At 38.7% G+C, this 12519-nt stretch overlaps 1 protein-coding gene across 2 annotated transcripts in view; it reads left to right on the top strand.

Moving 5' to 3' along the window:
- The window catches only part of LOC131425955 (membrane-associated progesterone receptor component 1-like), a 29444-nt gene extending 20068 nt beyond the window's left edge, over nt 1-9376 (top strand). For both annotated transcript variants that reach the window (XM_058588291.1, XM_058588290.1), the window contains 2 exons: nt 6844-6996; nt 7072-9376. In XM_058588291.1, coding sequence (XP_058444274.1) covers nt 6844-6996; nt 7072-7364 — 446 coding nt within the window. In that variant the 3' untranslated portion in view covers nt 7365-9376. The remainder of the gene's footprint in view (nt 1-6843; nt 6997-7071) is intronic.
- Nucleotides 9377-12519: the final 3143 nt, after the last annotated feature.

Raw genomic sequence — 12519 nt, 5'->3', positions numbered from 1 at the left:
TTTTGTTCTGCGTTTTGCTGTCTTCGTTCTCCGCCAAGTGACAGCATTTGAATACAACAATTTCGGTTACCTGAATGGTTATGTCAAAATCAACAGATATGTTAGTTAAATCAACAACATTTTAGTTGAAACAACCAGGGCGTGAAACAACAATTGCAATATTGTAATTTTGTGATCTGCGAGTTCTCCGTGTAGTGAGCGTTCTTTGATACGATGGAAGCCATCCTTGGCAGCATATATAACGATGTCGTTTAGGGGTTTCAATTTACTTTACGTTTAGACTTGTCAATGAATAACATGCTTAGCGGTTTATGTTGAACTGATAAGTGGCATAAACGTAAAAACGAATTTCGCCCGTCATCCATATCACAGGGTGATTCAATCTTGGATCAATCCAGCGGTTTATAGTTTCCTTCATTTGGAAGACGTAAATCTGCTGTGAACGGTAGGTATACTACACCAATCATGTCCGATTTCGATTCCGATAATCCAAAACTTTCCTGGCCAAGCATTATTATACAAAAGGGTCAGGGATTGCAAATTATTAAAATGTTGGAACTGCAAGACGAATAGAAATTGTATGAAACCTTGAAATTATTACTTTCAATCTAAACGTGTGATCATCGATTAGGCATTCCATGAGATGCAGAAGTGAGTTCATCTTAAAAGTTTTTGTCACTATTTATGGTACTTCCCGAAACGGTATTCAGAGACCAGCATAACCAAAATTAGTTCGTATGTTCATGAATTCTACATAAAATTTTTGGGTACCTTCCGGAATCGAAAATCGAATACTGATAAAACTGAAATAAGTTCATTTAGGGGTTAGCCAAATTTTGTGCTAGGGCAGATAACCGTTTTTATTATTTTTACGTTTCGTCTTTGACTCATCAGTGCAGAGCAGTTCAAATTGAACTGCTTAGTGCTAAACTCGGCAGTTCAATTTGAACCGCTAAGCAGACGTAAAGTTTCTGCTATTTACAGAACACTTTTTGTTTTGCAACGGAGTGCAATGTCTTTTCTGTCGTGCCGAACGAAAACGTGTAAGTTCATTTGGTCATCGACTCTCAAAATCTGCGAACCCGATAAACCCAATAAATTTAAAGCTTGCTTCAGATAGAATTGGAACAAAGACAATTGCCTGTATTTCAGTTATTTATTATTGAATTCTAGATCTTTTTTTATACAAACGTAGAGTTTTCTTCATACTTTTACGAAAAAATACTGATAAAATTATTCGTTACGGTTTCGAAGGATTTCTTGAATTTTTCCTGTAACACGGCTCATTAGGCGGCACACACCTTCTTCGTCCAACGTTTTAGCTATCTTATTCAACCAGATCGTCATTGATGTCTTTGACAACCTTTCCCTTTGCCTTGAGTCTCCTCTTCATGATTGCCCAGTATTTCTCAATAGGGCGTAACTGGGGGCAGTTGGGTGGGTTATGGGTTTTCGGAACAAACTGGACCCCTTTCTCTGCATACCATTCTTGAACGACTTTGCTATAATGACAGCTTGCCAAATCTGGCCAAAACATTGCGGGATGGTCGTGGGATCGAATGAACGGTAAAATTCGCTTTTAGAGACACTATTTTTGGTATAGTTCCGATGTCATTGTCTTATTTGTAACGAAAACTTTCGTTTTTTGCCACAGCTGCAAATGCCCTGCCAAATCATAAATTTTCTTGAAAATTTGTCGGAAAAAACAAATTTAAATTTGGCTGGAACATCCCCCCGAGCCGTTGCCAAGTAAAATTTTTGACCTGGGATTTGCTCGAAGTCAGCCTTGACATAGGGTTCATCGTACATCAGAAGACACCCGTCGAACTTGGTCAGCACCTGGTCATATAGTTTCCGAGCACGAATTTTGACCACACTATTCCGTTTTATGGTCCGATTTGGCTGTTTACTAGCTGACTTGAATTCTTCCCGGAGTCGAGTTCTCCTCACGGTTTTATGGGCAGCACCGAATTCTCTGGCCAAATCACGGTCCGACAGATTAGGATTCCTCTTAATCGTCTGCAAAATCTTACCACGCAGTTTCCGGTCGACAGTTCCACTCCGACGATTGGTTTGAGGCTTCCGAATCGTCGTCAATGTTTCCTTATACCGTTTGACAGTTTCTCTTTGTTTACTTTTTCTTTCACGATTTACCGAACAGATTTTATATTTGACGCTTTACTCTTCGCAAAACTTTCAAGGAAAAACTACAAGCTTTTGATTTATATTGGAAGCTTTAGAGAATTTGCAATAATGGCTTCGTAATAATCAAAAGAGAAAGTAAACAAAGAGAGGCTCTCATTTGCAGTTAGGCCCTTTTGTCGTGGGACTATCGAATTTTTCCCTTCTTTCGGCTTTCATGTTGATTGTTTACAAAGTACAGTCGATTTGCGGAATGTCAAAAATCATACGTGAAGCTGACGGAATTCCCGACACGTGGGCGCCAAGAACTTCCAAATCCGTCCACCAGGAGCGCCTCAATATGAGCAAAAGTTTGTTCCAATTCTAAATGAAGCAAACTTTATGTAAAATTTCTACACTAATCACCCTGTATCTCCTGAACTGGAAGTCGTATCTGATTGAAAACCGTTCTGTTTTTATGGGACCTTAAGACCTTCAATTTGAATGTTAGCTGGACGAAATCGGTTGAGTCATCTACGAGCAAAACGAGTGACATTATTTTAATTTCATTACATATATCATCCTGTAGCTCCGGAACCAGAAGTCGGATCCAAAAGAAATCAGATACCTGAATTCTGAAAAAAAGAATCGAAGGTTACCATTTCTCCATCGTTGACAATTATTTCCACAAGAAAAATTCCGAACAAATCGGTTGCCTTTCGTTTGGCGAACGGCGCACAAAGTAAATCTGCCACTTGCTTGTGTGCCCTTCCCTACAGCGCTAACGTTTCGCACCGAGTCGCGGTACCCATGAAGTTGGGCGTTGTATGTATTAGTGACGACACTTATTCGGATTGAAAATCGATTTTATAACATCAAATTAATGTAGGGAATGAGGGAATCCAATTAACTCTTTGCTTGATTAAATGTGGGGATGCTTGAAACGTTTAGCAACTAAATGATTTGACTGTAACTGCGTGTTGTAACACTATCATTCATGGCCCTTAGAACTGTCGATTTGTGTATGTATTCTCTCCGTTGTGTTCATACTTTGATGAATTTTCCGCACTTGTTTGAAGCGAAAACCGCACTGCGAACGATGAAGATAGTGGATCAACTGATCAAAACAGCGATTCGGAGCATTCGACTCGAATGCTGGTTTTATTTGCACTCGTTTGGTGCGAATTTCACACTGCGAAAAGTGCACAAATTATTCAACAATATTGGCACTAAACTGATGATTTGAACTTTTCGTTTCCTGTTTTTTTAATGCAAACGACCGCTGGCTTTACGAACGACCTGCAACACATCTGCTCACAGTGCCGATTGATTCTAAACTGAACTTATTTTGGTTAAGAGCTTTCTTTTCATGTGATTTCGTTTGTAGCTTTTTCGCAAATGGGCGGTCCCAACGGCCACAAAAATAACAAACATATAGAATTTTGAGGTTGATTACCTTATTTCGGATTAGGATTTTTCATTTTTCGGGCAGATTTTTTTTTACTGCCGTTCACGAACTATTTTACTCGCACGCAAACGACCAGCAGTTGAATGATGTAAGTGCGGGGTTCATTTCAGGCTGTTCCGAACATTTTTCTCAAAATCGAAGGTCTTATTTGAACTCGTTTGGTGCGAAAAGTGCACAAAGCTCATCAGGTTATTCCAGATGTGCTCTAAACTTTTGATAACATTTAGAGCCATTAGAACGGCTGATTTTGTATCATGTTCCCCATCGTTGTCCACTTTTCGTTATCTTTTTCTCCAATGCAAACGAGCAGCAGCTCTTGTTTGGAGCGAAACTAGCACTGCGAACGCCCAACAGCAGATATTCTGACAGATGAACTAGGGTAACAGAGGTATTTTGACCCACTTTAGGATTGATTTTATTTTGGCCCACTTACTAAAAATTTCCACCAAATGTTGTAATATCTTTAAAAATCCCGTCCGCAATAGGTAATTTAATGTGATTAGCTTCAAATTGATGCAACATGGGTTACCTAAAATCGGTTAAATCCATAAAGTTTGTTAGGTGGGCCAAAATATATGAAGTGGCCAAAATACCTCTGTTACCCTAGTTTTTTTTTCTGAGTCTAGGCTTAAGGAACAAAGCCTCATGTGAGTCATTGACTGAAACACCTATTAAATAATGCCGGGTGTAGTTTCACTGTCTTGGCGTAGATGGCAGCCTGCGTACTCGATGTGTCTCCGTTCATGGATTATTATAGACTGAAGACAAGAAACGTACAACAGGGCCTGTTCATAGATTCGGTTGATTTTGATGTTTTGTGTTTGGACCTATTTCTTCACTATTTAAACAATGTTTACGTAAAGCTTGCTTCATTTAGAATCGGAATAAACTTTTGCTCATATAGTGGCGCTCAACTACATTACTATTACACTGGGGAATCTAGGTTTATTTTATTTATGGTGAAGCGCTATGTTTTTGCTATACGGATATATTATATAATTTTCTTTGCACCTACGCCTACATCAGCATCTCACACCATTAGAAAAATTCAATAATGAATTGAAAATATTGCACAGTTTTCATAAAATATTCAAATTATGCGACTAAGAATTTCTTCTAAGATCGCATCAGCAGCATTATCGTTATTTTACGACATTGAGACAAACTTTTGTTTTATGACTTTTGCTAACCCTAGAATAGTTTTAGTATGACATCTGGATAATTCTTGGAACATACTCTTGAGAAGACTTGAAACGCATCTCCAATAAAGATCTTCATGAATAACAATCAAGCTTTTTAGCATGATTTAACAGAGAAATAACATAAACAAATGCATTTTTTTGTTACTCAATGTATAAAGGATCTTTGAAAATAGCCTAAATTTAATAACGATGTGTCAAATCGACATCACAGAACACAGCAATTTCATTATCGTTCTATTCTCATTGATTTAAACTTCTATGAGGATTCTTCTAGTGTTACGAAATAATGTTTCTGGTCTCAATTGAATGCATAATAGACGAAATCCGTTTTTTCGAGTTTTAGAAACAGTAATTCTACTTGAATATTAGCAAATACACATGATTGTAAACTCTGTTTCGTCTTGTGTCCATTTTATTGCAACAGATTTGGAAATACAAGACTGCACACAAGAGAATAGATCGCTTTATTCCGAACTTAATCATTTTTTTTTCGCATTTTCGGGGCTACTGACAATGGATCGGGATACTTTTCCAGTGTTTGTTTATTTCTATAATTGCGGTTATTGACAAATAACCAGCGATGCCAGATAGTAGTAGTGTCATTTCCGTAGATTGGCATTTTTCTCGGAAGCTCTCACGGTAAAAAGCTTTTTTTTTTTGCTCGCCAGACAAAACTAGTTTCCGTAGTTCTCCGTTGATAAATTGTAATTTCCGTAGATTTCCGTAGAAAAACTCCAATTTACGTAGATTTTGTCTACGGATCCGTAGATCCGTAGAAAATGTTCGAATCCGTAGATCTACGGAGATTTCCGTAGATCTGACATCGCTGCAAATAACGCATACCCAGTGAAATTTGTAGACCCGTATCGGTCCGATCATCGGCCCGATTATCGGACCGATTGAGCACGATATGGGGCCGATCGTAGCGCTTCGATCGGCCCGTCATCGGACAATTCTGCACCATTTGCATCAACCGCGTCGACCTAAGAAAGCTTTATTTTTACATTATGTATCGCTAGAGAAACAGAGCGGAGGAAAATCAAACTAGGCATTTTCGGGCCGCCGTCTCCCCGATTGTGTGTGAAGGAGTGTTAAACCAAAGATAAATAATAAAGACATGTACGTGCTTATAAATATTTTTAAAAAATGTGGTTCGTTCCCGGTACCTTCTGAAATGACCGCACTCACCGCTTGGTGGAGCGCGAGATTGATTGCATTGTTATCATTTCAACCAAAGTGTGCCATAAAATCTCAATATATACAAATGAGCTACCGAATCGAACGAGTTCTCACGGTTTGACATTTGCATTATGGATGTATGATGGGAACTCAGCAGTGCAACCAATTTATCACCATTGGTGCCAGTTTCACGGAGGACCGTAGATGTGCACCAAAAAAAGATCGTGACTGTCATGTCTGGAAATTCGTTTGTGGTTAAACGTTGTTTTGTTTTGATCATAGAGGCTTTACCGTTAAGGTCATTCGCCTCTTAGGGCCAGAAAAACTCTTGCCCTATGTTCGGGGTTGGAAATCCAAACCCCGATATATCGCATGTCTCCTAAGTCCTAAGACATTCGCTCTCTGCTTTGGTATATCTTCACTCTTTTGTTCTACCGATACACTATGCAAGCTCGAAACGCAATCAAAAGCTTTCTTGCACGATGCGTCCGATGTTCGGATTTACTGGGTAGCAACCAGAACAGTGTTGCCTAAAAAGATTAATTTTATCATTATCAAGGGGTTGCTATATTTGTGGTAACTCACGCAAAATCACTCACAGACACTTTATATTTCGATTTTTCCTCGGAGTGCCGGGTCGTGTCGTCGATTGTATAGTAGTAATGTTATTGCAAAACACGTTTAACTTATGAAATTTCGAGCCGATTGATAGTTAGATTATATAAGTCGATTCACAGCAAAAAAAAGTTATGACAAAAAAATCGAACGCGGTTAGTTTTTATTTTTTTTATAGTGAAAAGTTAGGCATTGTTAATGCTAAAAAATCTGCATGCCAACCTGACATAATATCCGACATGTTTTCCCTTATTTCAGGTGGTCCATACGCTGCGTTCGGAGGCCGCGATGCATCTCGTGGACTAGCGACCTTCTCGGTGACCAGCAACGAGAAAGAAGAATACGACGACCTGAGCGATCTCAGTCCAATGGAAATGGAATCCGTGCGTGAATGGGAAATGCAATTCAAAGGTATTTCGCGCCACTTTGGCACCGATCCGTACGTGACTTTGTTCCCGTTTTTTCTAAAACTAATAATCATTCTAGAAAAATACATTCTGGTTGGACGTTTGCTGAAACCGGGTGAACAGCCAACCAACTATTCCGACGAAGATGAAGATACCCCGAATGAATCCACTCCATCGGTGGCGGAACCGACGACGAAGACGGCGTCGACGACGGCAGACACAGCCACCGGTGATAACAAGTCTAGTAAGCCTGCCGATGTAGCACCACCAGCAGCACCTCCATCACCAAAGCCGGAAAGTAAAACCAGTGAGGACCCATCCAAGGTGGAGGACGTGAAATCCGGTGGTGATGCGAAGTCGAAGGACGAGTGACGCCCTAATGGCAACAGCAACAGATGTAGTAATAGTGTCATCACCAACAATAGCAGCAACAGCAGCAGCAGCAATAGCAGCAAAAACAGTTACGACAACCACAACAACTACGGTAGCGACGACAGTGGTAGGCTCGATAAACTGCCGGAAGAAGCACAACAATTAACGCCGACAACGACGACGAAGACGATGGTCTGCCGGGACATTGACGACAACGCCGACGACGATGACGAGAACGAGGACGATGATAAGAGAAGGATATATGATCAGCATAGCATTTGCGATATGTTTGGATTTTAACACTGGCATGCTGACGGAGGAGGAGGGAGCAAGCGAATCGAAATAGGGCTAATTTTTACTCGGGAGGAAACATTTTCACCTACACAATCAACCTACAGCTTAGCACTGAGCGTATTCATTCTGTGGCATGTTTATGTAAATGCAATTGTTACTAGTTTTTATATTCGATGTGTTCCGAGGAACGTTGATGGTTAAATGTACTAAATAGCGGAGATGAATGAGGGCTGAAATCGGTTCGGCCTACGTTGAAAACTAACAGTTTTTTTTAAATGTTTGCAACAAGCCATTTCCGATTCTTATTTTCAATCGTGTTTTAAACAAAATTTAACTCTCAGATATTTTTTCATGCATTGGTGGCCCGGACCAAAGAAGTAACACATTGGTATAACATTCATTGGTATAAACCTTTTCATCATGATGCAGAATGTACCTGATTCAGAAGTAATCCCCTCCACAAATGTGCTTGTTATTGTTTTTTACCAGTGGCAGTATTTTCTAATGATGTTTCCATTCCTACTAAAAATGCTTCACTTTCGAGAACCCCCTTTCCGTTGATTTCACCAAAATTCCATACACATCTTACGAAACAAGTTTTGCTTGTATCGATCCCAGTCTACTCGTCCAGTACTTATCTTTAATCCAGTCTGGTAAATTGTTGCCTCCCTCATGCATATTATCGGTTAAGTAATTGAAGAACCAAAAACAGAAAAAAAAAACTCATGCTACTATCAACTAAGAGAAAGCAAATCAATAAATGTGTCTTGCAGTACTATGCCATTATATTTCCCGACAAGCGCGCGCGGACTCATACGAATGGAGCACACCTTCAAACACACCCACACACCCACATCCAAAAGTATGATTAAAAGGTGGAGCATCCTGATCCTAATCGTTAGCAAAAAACTTGACGTTTACCCGTCGTACGAGATGTAGGAGATGTTCTCTCCGGAGTTTGAAAAAAAAACAAAAATACAGATGACTACTATTTACAACAAACTAGAACTAATCCTACGATACCAACAATACCTGCAGAGCTCTGGAAGAACACAGGAAAAAAATAAAACGTTTTGTCTACGGACACTGGCATCCAATACGACGGCGAAAACTCGATCGGCATGCATTATTATCCCATACCTACGTATCTACATTTGTTGCTTTGTTGCATTGCAAGTCGTAATCGGAAATCGGTTATTTATTTCATCAGAAATTTGGCTAAGACTAAATTTTATGCATTGAAAAAAAAGAAAGAAATGTGTTGTCGCTTAACCTAACCAACGTCAGATTCCAAAAAAAAAAATAAAGTCAGGTCAAATAGTTTATTGTTTGTGCATTCTAACTCTAACGTGTTAAACTAATCGAAATTGAACAAATTCGGAGGATTGCAAAACTAAATACTACCTTGCAGAGATAAGGGAAGGCTCTAATGTGGTTTAGGAATAGCTAAGTTTTAAGGATGTCATTTGCCGTTTTAAAATGGTTCTAGTGTATAACTTTAGGCAGCGCTGGTTTATTTTTATAATATAAGAAAACAAAATGCAGAAAAAAGAAACTTGATTGCTACTACAGATCCCCCCCACAAACTCGGCTCCGGAATATTCTGCAAATGGAGGCCAGAAATGTTTCATATATAGAGCAAAGTAAAAAAAATGAATATACGTAGCCCCATTTGTCGTGTGATTTAGTACCAGGACAAGGGAATTAAGTGTACTGAAGCTGGATGCGTATCTTCGTGACTGAAACAACTCCGAAAACCTTGTGGCTCTCGATATCTCAGTCACTGTAGTCAGTGCTCTCCAATTGCCCACGCTCAATGGGCAAAGTTAGGAAAGGAGTCGTTTATCAATTCAACAGTGTCAAATACACATTTTGTCACTGTTTTGCTTTTCGTCATTTCTCAATTTATTCGACAATTTGACAATCTTCGCAAGCCGACTTGGTTAACGTAAAGGTCTCCATTCTACGTGTAGTTTCCGTCAATCTGAGTCGAAATGCAATTGAACCCATTTAAGTTGTCCGAAATTTGAGACGAAGTTTATTGCGTTTCCTAGATGGATTCCGCTATAAATTTGAAGAAGTGAAGATGGGCACTGCTTCCAAATCTGGGAAATTCTTAGTGTTAATGGTGGATTTAGAGATTATTTGATAAATTATGATCGAAATTAATTATATTCGTCTATTTGCATTAAACACGATTCAAACGATGAATCAACTTCGGTCGACGTCAAGATTTATTTAATTTTTTTAGCCGAATATTACTCACGTACCCGACGTCAAAATGTTCCCTAAACTTGACGTTGTGTCCCTTCATGTGAATTGCTTAAAATTAAGGAATGTATCAAAAATAAGCTATCCACAAATTTTTCTTTCAAATTATGATAAAAAACGATATTTTATTCAAACTAAAAATTGATCCTTTATTGTACGAGGTTAAACTTGAGCATAATGAAAACCGGATGCAATTTAAGTTAAACCTAAACGAATTTTCGAACTTTGATCGAACGCTTTTCATCAAGTTCCGGACAAGTGTTACATTGCATTTTTTGGACGCTTGATCCTCCTGCATGTTCCCAGCTGCCTTGCCAGTCTTCTTGAAGATCCTCTTCACGATTGCCCAGTAACGTTCGATGGGTCGAATTGATATTTTTCTCAACGAAATGTATACCCTTTTCCGCAAGCCAATTGAGAGTTGTTTTGGCATAGTGAGCCGACGCTAAATCCGGCCAAAACACTCGAGGTGTACTATGCTTCTTATATAAAGGCAGCAATCTCTTCTGGACACACTCAGATCGATAGATTTCTGCATTTATAGTTCCAGTAGTGTAAAAAATGGCTGACTTCAAACCACAGGAACATATTGCTTGCCACACCAGTACCTTTCGACCAAATTTCTCCACTTGAATCGGCCTGTCCGCATCGCTCACATCCTCCCCAACGACGACAGTAAAGTATTGTGGACCTGGAAGGGTTTTTGAGTCCTCCTGAACATAAGTCTCATCGTCCATCAAAACGCATGCATTCGGACGCTGCAAAAAACGCGAATACAATTTCCGGGCCCTTGTTACTGCTCGGTTCTTCTATTCTACACTTTGTTTCGAGATTTTCTGCTTTTTGTAGGTCTTCAGGTGATTTCGCCTCTTGATACGCTGGATTATTCCGACACTCGTTCTTACTTTTTTGGCCAAATCACGTATTGACATTGATTTGTTCTTCATGATTAGAGATAACATTTTCTGGTCCAGTTTCAGGTTGGAAGAACCGAGTTTTCTGCCTTTTCCTGGTAGCTCATCCAAAGAATAGTGTTCCTCAAACTTATTAATGATGGTTTTAACACTGGCATAATGAATTCCAAACCGCTTCACCAATTTACGCATAGTAATACCCTCCCCATTTAGCCATGTGTCTAGAACCTTAATTTTCACTTCCTTTTCAATGCGCGACTTTTTGGAAACGCAGAATTTCAACCGCACAAACAAGTAAACAAACGAAAGCTGACAGCCAAATGCACAGCATGCTGTGATCTGAGCATAAAAGACCATCACAAATACATGCGTACAACACAAATGTATGTGGATAGCTTATTTTCGATACACTCCTTAATGTAGTCGTTCCGAAACCGTTCCAAGCCGGTGATAGTTGGCTGATGCCACGTGTGAATCATTCTTACATGTTGTTTTGTTTTCATCAGGAAACGTATGCCCGGTGAAAAATGAACGGCGACCAATACGTTACCTGATGAAAACAAAACAATATGTAAGAGCGAAGTCAATTGTATGGGTGCGCAATGCTTCTATTTTGGCGCGTACGAATTCGACATTTCTCTCCCCTATGTACGAGATTCGATGCGGAGAGCTGGTCTTTGTTTAAACTAAAAATAAACTCAATTCAACAAATATCGTTATTGTATTTTACCAACACGTATATACTGTTTCGTAATATTAGGACGTTATACTTCGGCAATCATATTTCATTTTTCAGCATTTTTTAGATTTGCCAGACTTTAGACGAAACGAAATGAATCTGGTAATAGCTGCTTGTTGAAATTGAATGCAATAAAAAAAACGTTATCAGGTCGTACGATCATTTCCATTTCAATTTAGTTTCTGATATAATTTTTGTAAACATGACAATTATTATTATTATTTGAATAATGGCTGCACTGCCAATGTCGCTAATCACCAGAGATGCCAGATATTTTCATAAAAAATCTATATTATATCTGTATTCGCTAATAAAATGAAATTACTACAATACAATTATGTTAAAATCTGTTATTCCAATAGATTATGGTTATAGAATGGTCAATTCAATTTCATATCTTCGTAGGTCACAAGAATATTCAACGACGAAATTTAATATGAATTATGATTCCATATACGTATCTAGTTCGAAAATGTTCATTTCATAAGTTGAGATGGATTTCCAAACCCCAATATGCACCGTCAAGTCAGGTTATAGAACTGTCAGTTTCATGATGCCACGACTTGCATGATTATAAGTTCAAATTGGTTGCAAATTATGATATAAATGTATTTCAGTGTTCAAATATCTGCACAAAAAAATTATATTTTAAATTGTGATTCATCCGTTGATTATTAAACGTTTATCTCGTCACTGCAATCAAATACTAATGGATAGCTCAGACGGAAAAGTTTTTTTTAATACCTTCGGTGAAATCTGTATAAATCTGTATTAAAATTATAAAATCTGTACTCTGTATGAAATCTGTATGCGCATGTGAAAATCTGTATAATACAGATACATTTGTATAAATGGCAACTCTGCTAGTCACATCGTGCTTGTGAGAAATTCGGATAGCTGACAGAAATTTTGCAGGCGAAATTACGTCATTCTCTCG

This window comes from Malaya genurostris, chromosome 1 (assembly GCF_030247185.1).
Source record: "Malaya genurostris strain Urasoe2022 chromosome 1, Malgen_1.1, whole genome shotgun sequence".
NCBI classification, from domain to species: Eukaryota; Metazoa; Arthropoda; class Insecta; order Diptera; family Culicidae; genus Malaya; species Malaya genurostris.
The sequence above is the reverse complement of the archived record's forward strand: the minus strand, read 5'-3'. Positions and strand labels throughout refer to the sequence as shown.